Genomic DNA, 16,573 nt, shown 5'->3' with positions numbered 1-16,573 from the left:
TTGATTATGTTACTATGTTAAGTTTGTACAATGTTGTCCCAGATTTCCATCATGATTTTGTACTCTATAAAACTGACTATATTGTTATTTTGGGGCTTTTGAAATGTTGTTTGGCCGAATCTTTTCTGTGCAGAATTGCTAATTAGCTGTAAAGGATCAACAAGTGGTTTCAGCTTGTCCAGGCATGCTAACTCCAAAGGCTCGTCAAACATGCTAATGAATATTAAACGTCTTCCAACAAAAGTTCCAATGGAAGTTACCGGGAACATTACTATTTGTGTCCTCAGTGTATATAGTCTTACTGTGCTATGTTTCTATGTTTCTATGTGTTTCTGCCTGTGTACTCTTACAGTATGTGACTTTTATTACATTTCTATCCTTGTACAACAACTCAGATCAGTCAATCAGGCAATTGTAGTTTTGAGAATAACTCAAACTTGTAGCAGAAGTTTGACCGAGTGGGATTGCCGGGATTGTTGGTTGGGGTACTGACTGCTGGGACCTGCCCTGATCGGCAGACTAGGGGACTTTTATCCCATTTTGAATGAGGTAGCAATGCACCTGTTTGATCATCGCCCCATTCATTGCATATGGGGTTATCACTAGACAACCCCTTTTAAACCTTTTGGGTATTCTCCTTCACAATTTGTACAGCCATGTCAAGAAACCAGAGAGGAAGGAAAGGAGAGGTATAAACACGTGATACAATGTTAATATAATGGTTATATAAGGCTAAGCCTATAGCTAGCAGTCTCACATGCGGAGAAATGTAAGAGAAAATAAAAAAAATAAATAAAATACAATTCCAAAACCACAACCTGTTCTATTCTAAGAATATTGGCATCAATTAGAAAGGTTCACAGCATTTTTAACATAAAAAAAGCATTTTAGCTCTAATTTTGTTCCTACTTAAATGGATATATTTCTGGCTAAGAAATACCAGTTAATTTAGAAGCCATCAGTGAGCATGTTCTGATGGGAAAATTTATAACTCTGAGTGCAGCCCAGTTGTCCAGTTGGGCATATAACCGAAACATCTTCCTATCGCGGCAGGTCAATACAGCACAATTATGAAACAATTCTGGAACCATTGGTTCACCAGGGCTTTTTATCCAAGCGTCCAACTGCGCAATGATTTCACATGACCAGAAGTTCATCTAAAATTTCATATTGTTGTAAATCAACTGAGAGGAGCTGAGGAGGATAAGCTGTATAAAGTTTTCTGTGAGAATGGGCTCACTGATGGCTTCTCTGTTAACTCACTCTGCAGCCAGCAATAGACAGCTTAAGACAGAGCATAAGGGAGATAAATGGTGCAAAATGTATGAAACCAATTGAGAATTTCCTTGACTGCATGTTTGGGATCATTGTGTTGCTGAAATGTCTGTCCACCACATCTTCATCATCCTGGTAGATTATTATTATTATACATTTTTTATAGCGCCATTTATTCCATGTCGCTTTACATGTGAAAAGGGGCAGATATAGACATACAATAAAGATGAACAAAAAACAAGGCACTAACAGGTACAGAAGGAGAGAGGACCCTGCCCGCGAGGGCTCACAGTCTGCAGGGCATGGGTGAGGATACACTAGGAGAGGGTAGAGCTGGTTGTGCAGCGGTTCAGAAGGTTGAGGATCACTGCAGGCTGTAGGCTTGTCGGAAGAGGTGAGTCTTCAGTTTCTTTTTGAAGGTTTCTATGGTAGGCGAGAGTCTGATGTGTTGGGGTAGAGAGTTCCAGAGTATGGGGGAAGCACTGTAGAAGTCTTGGATGTGGTTTTGGGAAGAAGAGATGAGAGGGGAGTAGAGAAGGAGATCTTGGGAGGATCGAAGGTTGCGTGTAGGTAAGTACCGGGAGACCATGTCACAGATGTATGGAGGAGACAGGTTGTGGATGGCTTTGTATGTCGTAGTTAGGGTTTTGAACTGGAGTCTCTGCACGATAGGAAGCCAGTGAAGGGCTTGGCATAGGGGAGAGGCTGGGGAATTGCGGGGAGACAAGTAGATTAGTCGGGCAGCAGAGTGTAGATGGATTGGAGTGGTGCCAGAGTGCTAGAGGGGAGGCCAGAGAGTAGGAGGTTGCAGTAGTCAAGGCGGGAGATAAGGACGTGCACTAGTGTTTTTGTGGATTCGTGGTCAAGGAATGTGCGGATCCGGGAAATATTTTTGAGTTTGAGATGGCAGGAGGAGGCAAGGGCTTGGATATGTGGCTTGAAAGAGAGTGCAGAGTCGAGGATCACTCCGAGGCTCCGAGCATGCAGGACTCGGGAAAGTGAGCAGCCATTGACATTGATGGATAGGTCTGGTGGAAGAATAGAGTGAGATGGGGGAAAGATGATGAATTCTGTCTTGTCCATGTTCAATTTTAGAAAGCGAGTAGAAAAGAAGGCCGAGATAGCAGACAGACTGTGTGGGATTTTAGTGAGTTAGGAGGTGAGGTCAGGTTCGGATAGGTAGATCTGCGTGTCATCGGCATAGAGATGATACTGGAATCCGTGGGTTTCTATGAGCTGTCCCAGGCCGAAGGTGTAGATGGAGAAGAGTAGGGGTCTTTGAACTGAGACTTGAGGAACACCAACAGACAAGGGGCGAGGTGAGGAGGTGGTGTGGGAGAGGGAGACACTGAATGTTCGGTCTGTTAGATATGATGAGATCCAGGATAGGGCCAAGTCTGTGATGCCTGGAGATGAGAGAATCTGTAGCAGGAAGGAGTGGTCCACGGTGTCAAAGGCAGAAGACAGGTCCCGGAGAAGGAGGACAGAGTTGTGTCACTTGCTCTTGGCGGTTAGTAGGTCATTGGTGACTTTAGTTAGGGCAGTATCAGTTGATGGGGTCGGAAGCCAGATTGTAACCGGTCAAAGAGGGAGCAGGAGGAAAGTTGGGAGGACAGTTCAAGATGGACATGCTGTTCAGTAGTTTTGAGGCATAAGGGAGAAGAGATATCGGGCGATAGCTAGACAGAGAGGATGGGTCGAGGGAGGGCTTTTTGAGGATGGGTGTGATCTTGGCATGTTTGAAGGATGAGGGGAAGACACCAGTTGTGAGTGAGAAGTTGAAGAGGTTTGTTAGATGGTAACAAATTTCTTTCAATAATGTCTCGGTACATTTGACTTAATTTATATGAATTTTGCCAGTGCCGTATGCTGAAAAACAGCCCCACACCATGATGTTCCCACTTCCAAACTTCCACTGTTGGTATGGTGTTTATGGGGTGATATGCAGTGCCTTTTGGCTTATAAACATGGTGTGTATTATGGCATTCAAAGACTTGAGTTTTGGTCTCATCTGATCAGACAATATTCCCCCAGTATTTCACAGGCTTGTCTCAATGTTGCTGAGCAAACAGTAAATTCAGTTGAACATTTTTTTAGTTAAGCAATGGAGTCTTGCATGGTGAGCGTGCATAGAGGCCATGGAGGCTGAGTGCATTACTTACTGTTTTCTTTGAAACAATTTGTAGTTGCTGATTCCAGGTCTTTTTGTAGCGTTCCACAGGTAGTCCTTGGCTCTTGAACAACTTTTTTGATAATTCTTTTCACTCCTCTGTCTGAAATCTTGCAGGAAGTACCTGGTTGTAGCTGAGTTATTGTCAAATTATGTTCTTTCCACTTCCAGATTATGGACCCAACAGTGCTCACTTCAGTAGGTTAGAAATTCTTCTGTAACCAATGCCATCAGTATGCTTTTCAACAATAAGGTTGCAAAGGTTGTGAGACAGCTCACAGTTTTAACCCATCATGAGATGTTTCTTGTGCGGCACCTTGGTAATGAGACACCTTTTTATAGGCCATCAGTTAAACCAGCTGGTCTTGTTTTCACTAAGTGGCAGGATTGGTATCCAATTGCTGATAGATTTCAGCTGGTGTCATGACTTTCGATGACTTTTTTTTCTCTTTCTTCATGTGTTCAATATTTTGTCATTTCTCATTATTACACATATGGTAATTTAATTTATGGACATCTATGGTTTGTTTCTTTGCCTCTGTGGATTGGATGGGCTGTTACTTACCTCTGGTGAGAATTTCATATAAATAGCACCTTTAGAAATACATTTACTTAGATAATTGGTGACGTGTTCAATACTTAGTTCACCCACTGTATGTTAAGATATTAATTAGCACAGATTATTGGACCTAAAACAGAATGGACATCACATTCTAGATTTACCTCACTAATGGTTCCCCATATGGCTTTTTTTCTTAAAGAAGATTTTTTTTCTTACAAAAAAAATATCCACTTTATGGTTACAGAGATATGGACTTTTTTATTTAGTTCTGCTTATAATGGTCTTTATATGGTAATTATGCAGAGAATCCTGTGAGCCATGTCCCCTTGTAACAACCATAAAAAATAGTACTAAATAGAAAAGTCTATATCTTTCAAACCGTATGGCGTTTTTTTAAAAAAAACAAACAAAAAAAAAACGGATTGCTCAAGGGCACAGCGGGAATAATAGAAAAACAAACTAGCCACTGGTGTCAGGTTATCTTTCAATAATAGCTAGAAGTTATGCAGACACGTTTCCTGCCAGTATATTGATACCTATCCTATACACATTGCTGACCTCAGGTCGCAGTATTCCCGTAGTCTTACCAAACTCCTACATCACTAATACAAGCACCTAACTCATTATCAAACCCTTAAGGGTTCTAGGAAAACAAGTTTATTTTTAACTTTGTGGGGTTAATCATTAGTTGGGACGTTTGTTGTAAGAATGATCACTACTTATTTTGAACATTCCGGTGCTCATATTATCTGATCTGGCGCCTCTCAGTGACAGTAGCTAATTGTAACCACGCCATTAATCATGATACTGAGAACACATGTGAAGTACGTATATATGGGAACATTTGGTGTCGGCACTGAAAACATTCAAGAAATTGCAATTAATGAAATACTTTAAAGCGAACCTGTCAGCAGGGTTTTGCTCAGTAAACTACAGACCCTGTCAGGTTAGCACTGTTATACTGATTAAAATGATACCTGGAGTGAAGAAATCCAGTGCTCACTGGAACCTTCGCTACTTTAGAAATTCTTCTGTAACCAATGCCATCAGTATGCTTTGCAGCAATAAGGTTGCAAAGGTTTTGAGACAGCTCACTGATTAAACCCATCTCGAGATGTTTCTTGTGCGGCACCTTGGTGGTTGTGTAATCAGTGTCAGAAGTTTTCAGTTAATGATATGCCCGTGCTCTGGGGCGTGACAGTAGTCAGGTCTTATCTTCCTGCTCTAAGCCAGAGAAACCAATGAAAGACCTGCCCACAGGCCGCTCCGAAGCGCAAACATGTTCCCCATTATAGAGACAGACTGTGCTGCGGGGCAGCCTGTGGGTAGGTCTCTCCTTGGTTTTCTGGCTTAATAGAGTGTCACTAGTTGTAATCTAAAGAATATTAACAAAACTTGAAATAAAACCTGTTTTTGGCCACAGCAGCATTAGTAGAATGTATGCCCATGGTTCAGCATGGCATACACACACTGAGAACCCTTACATACATGCTTCTAACTGGACACAAACACTTCCCTTATGGCACATGGCACCTGTTTTCTTTGTTCTATGGAGGTTGATGGGCATCATGGCAGTGCATTTGGCATGTAGGATAGCAACCTAAGGGTATGCACACATGTACCCTTTCTGCATCATCCTGTCTATTTTCAGAAAAAAAGCAGCATAAAAAAAATGATATTTTTTGTGTGTGTTTTTAAATGCATTTTTTTCCCCATTCATTAGAATGGGTGAAGAACGCTACATAAATGCTGCAGATTTGTATCCACTGATTAAATTAAATCTTAAGAACTGAGAATTTCATACATAAAGTTTGTTAGAAAATTCTATACTTTTTCATCATACGGTAAATGACCTTCAGTTTCTTAAACTGTAAAATACGTCCAGTTCTGCGATGATATAAACACTGAAGACCGTAGCGCCTTTGTGATTTCTAATTGTATTAAAAGGTGTGTCATTAATTGTGATGTGTTATTTGTGTATATAGTCTCTTTTATCTATTTTGTGCCTTATAATATGGTTAAGTATATACTAATTAAGATCTTTTGTCATTTTGCTGTTCTCCCATAGTCCCCCACAGACGATGTAAGTATTAATGCTTTTGCACAGCCAATGAAAACCTCAAAGTCTTTCCAATAATTGGGGATAGTCCTTTTCCTAATGTGCAATGATAGACAGATCGAGGCGTCTTTCACACGCACAATTTTTTTCAGCGTTCAGAAAAATAATCAGGATTTTGAAGCATTTATTGTGTGATTTTTACACTTTTTTCAGCTATTTTTATTAAGCAAAAAAAAGCATAATTCTCCCCCCCCCCCCAAAAAAAAAGCCATACTCAAAGCAAACTGCATTCTGTAGCGAAATGTCACAAACCCAGAGGAATCCTACAGTGTGTATGTGGACTTCTCAATAATTTACTATTTTTGACTTGAAAAACACAGCACTATTGAAAACCTGAGAAATGTGCTGTGTGTCAATCCAGATTTAAAGGGAGCTGTCATTAGATGCACCCTTCCCGAACCTTGGGCAGCATGCATGAATCCGAGTCAGTTATGTCTTTCTCTGAAAATAGATCAATTTAAGTTTTTTATATCTGCATAAAATACCTTAAAATTTGCAACATTTTGGTGCAACATGAGGTTGTGCTAAAATTCTGCAACTTTTGGTGTTTTCAAAGTGGATGGAGCTGGAGAAGGGGCTAATTCAAGATCAGCTTTGGCATACCTTATGCCTAAAATCTTACTCCAGACACACACCACTTGTAAGATGCACCCCTTTGTGGCCTGTACAATAGCTGTCTTAGGGAATCGGGGCCATAGATTGAAAAGCTGGCCGGGAGCTGTAGAGTAAGACCTGACTAGTCCGGTGCAGTACCCACAATGCTCCAGTTTAATGGCAGATCTCTCTGTACACATATGGGACAGACCTGTCAATCAGCTGGACTGGGTTGGGGATAAGCCTGCCGTGGGCAGCACTGGACTAGTCAGATCTCTCCTTATCGTAGACTGATAGATTTTCAAACTGTTTTTGAACGCCACAGCTAAGATGCTGCCAGGCTCTTATTAATGCTGCTTGTGGTTCAGGCAGCATGAGTCTAATGACAGATTCCCTTTAAGAGATTGACTGGTTTAGCTATTCTCATTTTGCCGTCTTTGTTGGCCAATCTAGGCCTTTCAAAACCACTTAGTTTCTTGAGCCATATTTGTTACTATCCCTAATTATAGGATCTGCATGGGCTAAAGTAGCTATAGTGAGAGGTAAATATCTACTCTATATACTATATCTTCTCAAGTGCATCGATTTATAGTCCATAGATTTTATATAGACGCATGGCGGTAACAAAGGATGTTCTCTGCTATTACCAATGTCATAATATTGAACAAATATAAATGTATGGATTGGCCGGAACCAGTGTCGTAGGGTGAGGTTGCCAATGACCGGGGCAGAGCAAATATTTTGAGCTCACTAACTTGTGAACTGTTAGCTCTCCTTGAGTTCCTTCCCCTAGTCCAGTATTGAACCTCTTATCCTCAAATCACATGTATTATAGTTTAAAGCACCACTCCAGCGGGTTTTTTTCAGTGCCAGAGGGGTGCTTTAAATCTAAGCCCCAAGCCCCCGGTCACATACTTGCCCTCCGCTGTCTTCACAGTTTTTTTCGGTGTTGCTCCGGTCCCCCTCTCCATCTTGTGACAGTAGCTTTTGACAGCCGGAAGTCATAAGATACGTCACACGCCCTCAATACAAGTCTATGAGAGGCAGAACGAGGCTCTTATAGACTTCTATTGTAAAGTGACATCCGTGCAGCTCCATGAAACACTGCAGCTGAAGGCAGGTCACTTTTCATTGGAGATGAACCGGATCTACTCTGCAAACGAATCAAAGCGGCGGCAGGTGAGTATCAGACTGGGCAGGAGACTTGCATTTAAAGCCCCATTACAGCGGTTCAATAAAAAAATGCTGGAGTGGTGCTTTTAAGAAAATAATGAAGTAATTATAGTTTGATTTATGATACGCTTTCTTTTTTTGTTGCTTAAATCTGACATAAAATGTGAAAATAAATTAAAAGTTATACTTTGTTATAATATTGTTTCTTTTAATTTTTTTTAGTTATTATGCTTTTGTTTTTCTATTAACGTAATAATTTTATTACTATAAACCTAGTCCTATCTCTAAACCTAGCTCTGTCCCAAAGCCTAACCATAGTCATAACCTTAGATAGGATTGGAAAAAGTGTTAAAACATAGTAATGAATGAAGACCGTATTGAATCATGTGGAGTGCTTCAATACTGCCTTCATTATTTAGCTCTTTATCTTCTATCATCACAGTCGCTACTTATGCAGAGCGCAGCAGTCAAGATGAATTTGTCTTCAGTCACTTTCTGCATAGGCAGTGACTGAGATGACATCTCATTTCTTTATACTGAGAACTTTGTCATGTTGGTCGCTGTCTATGCAGAGCGCAGCAGGCAAGATAAATATGTCTTCAGTTACTTTCTGCATAGGCAGTGACTGAGATGACGGCTCATTTCTTTATACTGAGAACTTTGTCATGTTGGACGCTGTCTATGCAGAGCGCAGCAGGCGAGATGAATATGTCTTCAGTTACTTTCTGCATAGGCAGTGACTGAGATGACAGCTCATTTCTTTATATTGAGAACTCTGTCATCTTGGACGCTGTCTATGCAGAGCGCAGCAGACGAGATGAATATGTCTTCAGTTACTTTCTGCATAGGCAGTGACTGAGATGACAGCTCATTTCTTTATACTGAGAACTTTGTCATCTTGGACACTGTCTATGCAGAGCGCAGCAGGCGAGATGGAATATGTCTTCAGCAGTAGCTTTCTGCATAGGCAGTTACTGAGATGACAGCTCATTTCTTTATACTGAGAACTTTGTCATCTTGGTCGCTGTCTATGCAGAGCGCAGCAGACTAGGTGAATTTGTCTTCAGCAGTAGCTTTCTGCATAGGCAGTGACTGAGATGACAGCTCATTTCTTTATACTGAGAACTTTGTCATGTTGGACGCTATCTACGCAGAGCGCAGCAGGCGAGATGAATATGTCTTCAGCAGCAGCTTTCTGCATAGGCAGTGACTGAGATGACAGCTCATTTCTTTATATTGAGAACTTTGTCATCTCGGACACTGTCTATGCAGAGAGCAGCAGTCAATGACAAATGAATGCCCCAAGAAATGGCTTATGCTGGCACCTCTCATTTAATGGTGGAAGTGGGGGCAAAATTTTGCGCCTACATAGATATTGGTGTCTGGGGCCAACACTACACCAATAGAAGGAACCATGCATAGATTGAATTGCAGGGTCATCCTAATGCAATAATATTAACATTAGAATATTAACAATAGATTTACAGATAAGTGTGATATGGGCATTTCCTACTGATAAGACTTTTGTATATGCCTCCCCAAATTTCTTTCATTTTGGACAATTCATGCATGAAATTTTTGTCTATATGAAAAAATGTAATGTAGCTCAGCATGTGATTACTTCTAGTGTCACAGATGTGACAGAGTCATATACTTACTACTAAAACGTATTACTAGTGGGGCTAGAAGAGATCAGGGGATATCGTCAAAAAATACTTCTATGTATATAAAAATCTATATGGTAATAAATTGCTTTGAAATGTTGCAACTTTAGGAATTTGTTCCACATGTATGATGTGAGCCTTACACAATGTGTCCTTGGTGGTGAATAAAATGTATTTCATTAGGAAAAATACTTTAGAGAAGGATATGGATCTCTGTAAAACAAAGGACACATGTTTATATGCTGATAAGGTCACTGGAATTACTGTATGTTTGTATGCTGCTGTACGTTAGTGTCTTTATAGCTAGTGATTGATTCTGTAAGGGTGCAGGAAAGTGGGCAGACATTTACTAAATGTTTAATGGAAGCAGGAAGGTAAAGTGTTTGTAATTTTGACCATAACTCAAAAGATCCCCACTTTTCCCCTGCTGAAGAGTGGTAGTGCGTCTCCAATTGGAAAGTTTTATTATAATCACATTTCCACCTACTGTCCAATGAAAAAGTCAAACAGATAAGGCAGCACTCTGTAGCGCTATAGCATGGAAACAAAATCTGAAAATTAAATTGCATTACTGCACTAGAAATATGAAAAATTAAGAATGCTTATCGCATAAATTGGCCAATTCATGTGTACCTGGCAGCCACGTTAAGGCGATTGTCGTTGCCAGGACCTAATGCCAATCCTCTTAAGGTACCTTCACACGAAGCGACGCTGCAGCGATAGCGACAACGATGCCGATCGCTGCAGTGTCACTGTTTGATCGCTGGGGAGCTGTCACACAGACCGCTCTCCAGCGACCAACGATGCCGAGGTCCCCGGGTAACCAGGGTAAACATCGGGTTGCTAAGCGCAGGGCCGTGCTTAGTAACCCGATGTTTACCCTGGTTACCAGCGTAAAAGTAAAAAAAACAAACACTACATGCTCACCTGCGCGTCCCCCAGCGTCTGCTTCCTGACACTGACTGAGCTCCGGCCCTAACAGCACAGCGGTGACGTCACCGCTGTGCTTTCACTTTCACTTTAGGGCCGGCGCTCAGTAAGTGTCAGGAAGCAGACGGCAGGGGACGCGCAGGTGAGTATGTGCTGTTTGTTTTTTTTACTTTTACGCTGGTAACCAGGGTAAACATCGGGTTACTAAGCGCGGCCCTGCGCTTAGCAACCCGATGTTTACCCTGGTTACCAGTGTAAAATATCGCTGGTATCGTTGCTTTTGCTTTCAAACGCAACGATACACGGCGATCGGACGACCAAATAAAGTTCTGGACTTTATTCAGCGACCAGCGACATCACAGCAGGATCCTGATCGCTGCTGCGTGTCAAACGAAACGATATCGCTAGCCAGGACGCTGCAACGTCACGGATCGCTAGCGATATCGTTTCGTGTGAAGGTACCTTTAGACAGTCTACATCTCTCTGGGAACCTAACGTGAATCCTCTCTTGGACTGAAGTCTATATCTATGTGGAGGGGTAGAATCCTGCTGTTTTTAATTGTAGCAGGATTCTACCCCTCCACAGAGATGTAGACTTCAGTTCAAGAGAGGATTCACATTAGGTTCCCAGAGAGATGTAGACTGTCTAAGAGGATTGGCATTAGGTCCAGGCAAAGAGAGTTGCCTTATAGTGGCTGGTAGGTGCACATGAATTGGCCAATTTATGCGCTAAGCATTCTCAATTTTTCATATTTCTCATATTTCTAGTGCAGTATTGCAATTCAATTTTCATATTTTATGTTTGCATGCTATAGCGCTACAGAGTGCTACCTTATCTGTTTGATTGTATATGAGTTGGCGACTCTAGGTAAGAACCTCTTCAAACCTGATTTATGTTTGGATGTGACGGTCAGTTTTTTTGATATTCAATGAAAAAGTGGCATTCAACATAATCTGCTTAAAGGGAAATTTTCACCAGATTTTTGCTACCTCATCTGAAGGCAGCATAATGTAGGAAAATAAACCCTGATTCCAGTGTTGCATCACTTAGTTTACTGGGTGCATCAGTTTGGAAACAACAAGATTTTAGATGTATCATGTAGCAGACGGCAGAAAGCTAACTCCACCTACACTCCTGATTAACTGCTATCTTTGTACATTGCATATTGACAGTAAGCTGCTAATCAGTTCTGGGGGTGTGGTTGGACCAGGAGGCTCCTGGGCACCAGTACGGGGCAGTGATAATCTCCTCCTTATAAAACACTCATTATATTGAAACAGCACACCTCCTAATAAGTGACACATCACCGAAATCAGTTTCTCTGCCCCTACCCCATGCTGCCCTCAGATTAAATAGCAAAAACCTGCTGACAGATTTCCTTTAAAGGACTTAAACTATGAGCTAAATAAACTTCACTGTAATCAAGTTGGAGTTTGCTTCTTTTTCCTTGCATTGATGGAAGTTTGAGCCAAGTAGACAAGGTGAATGTTAATGATATAAACTACTGAGCTTGTTTTTTCTCCATGTTTGCAGTCAAAGCAATTCCCACATTTTGCATAGAGCAACTTCTTCATCTTGTGTAACCCAAGTATCCACCAATCGAAGAACTTTCGACCCAGGTCACATTCAGTCAGGAGTTTGAATACAATTATAGACCTACATCAGTTATCCAATCTTCAATTTTTTTTTAGATGTTTTCATAATATCAAATAAAACCAAAATTAAAAGAATTAAATCAATTAATAAAAAAAAAAATCATTTTCTTTTCATTTTGAAAGGTGCCCCATTCTTCAGCTATCAACCTTGGTCCCAGTTCCTTGCAATTTTACTTCTAGCTTGGGTTCAACACAAGGGAACGCTTCCAGTGCTGTATACAGTACAGACCAAAAGTTTGGACACACCTTCTCATTTCAAGATTTTTCTGTTTTTTCATGACTATAAAAATTGTACATTCACACTGAAGGCATCAAAACTATGAATTGACACAATTAACAATTAACAAAAAAGTGTGAAACAGCTGAAATTATGTCTTATATTCTAGGTTCTTCAAACTAGCCACCTTTTGCTTTGATGACTGCTTTGCACACTCTTGGCATTCTCTTGATGAGCTTCAAAAGGTAGTCACGGGAATGGTCTTCCAACAATCTTGAAGGAGTTCCCAGAGATGCTTAGCACTTGTTGGCCCTTTTGCCTTCACTCTGCGGTCCAGCTCACCCCAAACCATCTCGATTGGGTTCAGGTCTGGTGACTGTGGAGGCCAGGTCATCTGGCGTAGCACCCCATCACTCTCCTTCTTGGTCAAATAGCCCTTACACAGCCTGGAGGTGTGTTTGGGGTCATTGTCCTGTTGAAAAATAAATGATGGTCCAACTAAACGCACACCGGATGGAATAGCATGCCGCTGCAAGATGCTGTGGTAGCCATGCTGGTTCAGTATGCCTTCAATTTTGAATAAATCCCCAACAGTGTCACCAGCAAAGCACCCCCACACCATTACACCTCCTCCTCCATGCTTCACGGTGGGAACCAAGCATTTAGAGTCCATCCGTTCACCTTTTCACCTTCGCACAAAGACACGGTAGTTGGAACCAAATATCTCAAATTTGGACTCATCAAACCAAAGCACAGATTTCCACTGGTCCATTCCTTGTGTTCTTTAGCCCAAACAAGTTTCTTCTGCTTGTTGCCTGTCCTTAGCAGTGGTTTCCTAGCAGCTATTTTACCATGAAGGCCTGCTGCACAAAGTCTCCTCTTAAAGGGAACCTGTCACCCCCAAAATCGATGGTGAGGAAAGCTCACCGTCATCAGGGGCTTATCTACAGCATTCTGTAATGCTGTAGATAAGCCCCAGATGTTACCTGAAAGAGGAGAAAAAGATGTTAGATTATACCCACCCAGGGGCGGTCCTGCTGCGGTCCGGGTCCGATGGGTGTCGCGGTCCGGTCCGGAGCCTCCCATCTTCATTCCATGACGTCCTCTTCTGGCCTTCACGCCGCGGCTGCGGCGCAGGAGTACTTTGTCTGCCCTGTTGAGGGCAGAGCAAAGTACTGCAGTGCGCAGGCGCCGGGCCTCTCTGACCTGTCCCGGCGCGGGACCGCCCCTGGGTGAGTATAATCTAACCTCTTTTTCTCCTCTTTTAGGTAACATCGGGGGCTTATCTACAGCATTCCAGAATGCTGTAGATAAGTCCCTGATTGCCTCACCATTGATTTTGGGGGTGAGAGGTTCCCTTTAACAGTTGTTGTAGAGATGTGTCTGCTGCTAGAACTCTGTGTGGCATTGACCTGGTATCTAATCTGAGCTGCTGTTAACCTGTGATTTCTGAGGCTGGTGACTCGGCTAAACTTACCTTGAGAAGCAGAGGTGACTCTTGGTTTTCCTTTCCTGGGGCGGTCCTCATGTGAGCCATTTTCTTTGTAGCGCTTGATGGTTTTTGCCACTGCACTTGGGGACACTTTCAAAGTTTCCCAATTTTTCAGACTGACTGACCTTCATTTCTTAAAGTAATGATGGCCACTCGTTTTTCTTTCTTTATAAGGCTAGGTTCACATTGCGTTAGTGGGTGGTTGCTAACGGACAGCGTTGCACGGCGAAAATGACGCAATTAATGCCGTGCAATGGGTCCGTTAGCGCACCCATTGACAGCAATGTAAATTTCGCCTGTAGCGCATCGCTAGCGCGTGCCTTTTTCGGCTCGCGCTAGCGATGTGCCGTTCTTTTGTAGCGCGCCTCGGACGCTGCTTGCAGCATCCGCGGCGCGCCCGAGGTCCGTTCCCCGCTCTCGCAGATCGGGGATCTGCGAGAGCGGGGACGTTAGCGCGACCCCTAAACGCGGCCCCTACAAATACATTGCGTTAGTGCAATCCGCTAGCGCTAAACGGATTGCCCTAACGCAATGTGAACCTAGCCTAAGGTAAGAAATCCCACTTAATAAACCTGACAGGGCGCACCTGTGAAGTGAAAACCATTCCCGGTGACTACCTCTTGAAGCTCATCAAGAGAATGCCAAGAGTGTGCAAAGCTGTCATCAAAGCAAAAGGTGGCTACTTTGAAGAACCTAGAATATAAGACATAATTTCAGTTGTTTCACACTTTTTTTGTTAAGTATATAATTCCACATGTGTTAATTCATAGTTTTGATGCCTTCAGTGTGAATGTACAATTTTCATAGTCATGAAAATACAGAAAAATCTTGAAATGAGAAGGTGTGTCCAAACTTTTGGTCTGTACTGTATATCAGGGGGGCTGTCTTACTGGCTTATTATCAATAGATCAGCCAGCCCCCTTGTCACATGCAATGTATATAAGCAGAAGGGGACTGGCTTAGCTAATAAAATGACCCCCTCCTGCTCATACACCTCTGATATTTGCCAATACAAGAAACCCACTCTTGTATTGAGCCTGGGACTGGACGTAAAGCTCATCCCGGGGCTGATAGCTGGAAATTGGGGGCTACACTTGAACTATAGTAAGAAGTTATTTAATTTCATAAAATGAACACATCTAAAAGTATTTTTTAAGTGTCCAACGTCTTTAATTTTCTGTGAAATCTCATGTTTCATCATAATGAACTGTACACTTATCTGTTACAGGTGAAACCTGTGTCCCATAGCCGAATCAATGTATCGGCAAGATTTAGAAAAAATGTCCAGGAGCCATGTACTGTGTTGTGAGTAATCTACTTCCAAGCATAACATTCTTTTTCTATTGAAATATATTCATCTTCACTATGTTCTTCTTTTTTCTCTAAACCAGCCTTTTTGCTAATGGAGATATCATGAACCCAGTGGTGCGTCTACTGATCCCTAGGAAAGTCCTGGATCAGTGGGAGCTTGTTCTCGCCTTGGTTACAGACAAAGTGAAACTCCGAAGTGGAGCTGTGCACAGGTACGTGCTTTATCCTACGTTACCGGTGACTTCAGATTGGTGGTGCAGATTTTGCGCCTCTGATCTGCATTTGACTATAGTAAATTATATGAGTACATGGTTTGAAAACCCTATCCACATGTAGAGTGTAGCATGCAATGGCGTTTCAGATCTGTGGCATATCAGTTATACTGTGGATTTGTCATAGTTGAATGTATAGGTGAGAAATACCTTTACATGGCCAGTCTGTTCCTCCATTACTGAAAAATCAGAATTCAAATGGGATGTAAATCTGAAGCCTCTGTCACTCCAGCTCTGTTCCCCGCCCAGCACCCTCCTCTCCTGCTTGTCTTTTATGCTGTGTTACTTAAAACAAAGGATCCATCAGTAAAGCAGAAGGAGGTGATGCTGGCTGGAGAATAGATCATATAACTCTTTAAAAGTCCATAAATACCTTTACAGGTCTATAAATACTTGTTCCTCCTTTACTGAGAAATCAGCATTTGAGTTGATGTGCCAATGAGTGACTGTCCCTAAAGCTCTATTCCCCAACCAGCGCCGCCTCCTTTTGCTTGACTGACAGCATCTTTGCTGTGTGACTTTAGGCAAAAGATCCATAAGTCAAGGAGGGTGCAGAGCTGAGTTGGGAATAGAGCTGGAGTGACAGAGGTTTCAGCCTTATTTGCATATCAATTCAAAACGCTGATTTCTCAGTACTGCTGGATTGTGAAAGAGCTACATGCACATGTAAATAGTTTATGGGTGAAATCCTGCTGACAGATTCCCATTAAATCCTTTTAGAATCTGTTCAGGTAATCCTCAAATGCTTTATTTCTGGTTGTTCCATTCAGATTATACACCTTAGAAGGAATACCCATACACGATGGCTCTGAACTAGAAAACGGACAGTTTTACGTCGCGGTCGGCAGAGACAAATTTAAAAAATTGCCATATGGTGATCTGATATTCACAAAATCATCTGTGAGACGGGCACAAGGGTAAGTCTGAATAAAGGAATAGTCTTTTTGTTAAATCGTGCATGTTGTCCTTATGTCATGTTTGGTCCAGATGTTTGTAGGTATTTATTGTACAATAAGCCCCGACATTTCTCACTATATTAATATCACAATAACTTACAATTATTTAAAAATGGAAAGTGAAAATACGGATACCGAATACATTCTATCTACATATCAGTCTGTAAAGGCTCTCTTATATG

General features: G+C 41.9%; 1 protein-coding gene across 6 annotated transcripts in view; it reads left to right on the top strand.

Annotated features, from left to right (window-relative positions):
- DCDC2 (doublecortin domain containing 2) overlaps window positions 1-16,573 on the top strand; it is a 176,844-nt gene that overhangs the window by 37,159 nt on the left and 123,112 nt on the right. For 3 of the 6 annotated variants that reach the window (XM_077269981.1, XM_077269983.1, XM_077269979.1), the window contains exons 3-6: window positions 6,076-6,090; window positions 15,081-15,157; window positions 15,244-15,375; window positions 16,206-16,352. In XM_077269981.1, coding sequence (XP_077126096.1) covers window positions 6,076-6,090; window positions 15,081-15,157; window positions 15,244-15,375; window positions 16,206-16,352 — 371 coding nt within the window. The remainder of the gene's footprint in view (window positions 1-6,075; window positions 6,091-15,080; window positions 15,158-15,243; window positions 15,376-16,205; window positions 16,353-16,573) is intronic. The other 3 variants (XM_077269982.1, XM_077269984.1, XM_077269980.1) reach the window with 1 other exon arrangement.

Source organism: Ranitomeya variabilis, chromosome 6 (genome assembly GCF_051348905.1).
Source record: "Ranitomeya variabilis isolate aRanVar5 chromosome 6, aRanVar5.hap1, whole genome shotgun sequence".
Lineage (NCBI taxonomy): Eukaryota > Metazoa > Chordata > Amphibia > Anura > Dendrobatidae > Ranitomeya > Ranitomeya variabilis.
This window is presented reverse-complemented; position numbering and strand designations above follow the sequence as displayed.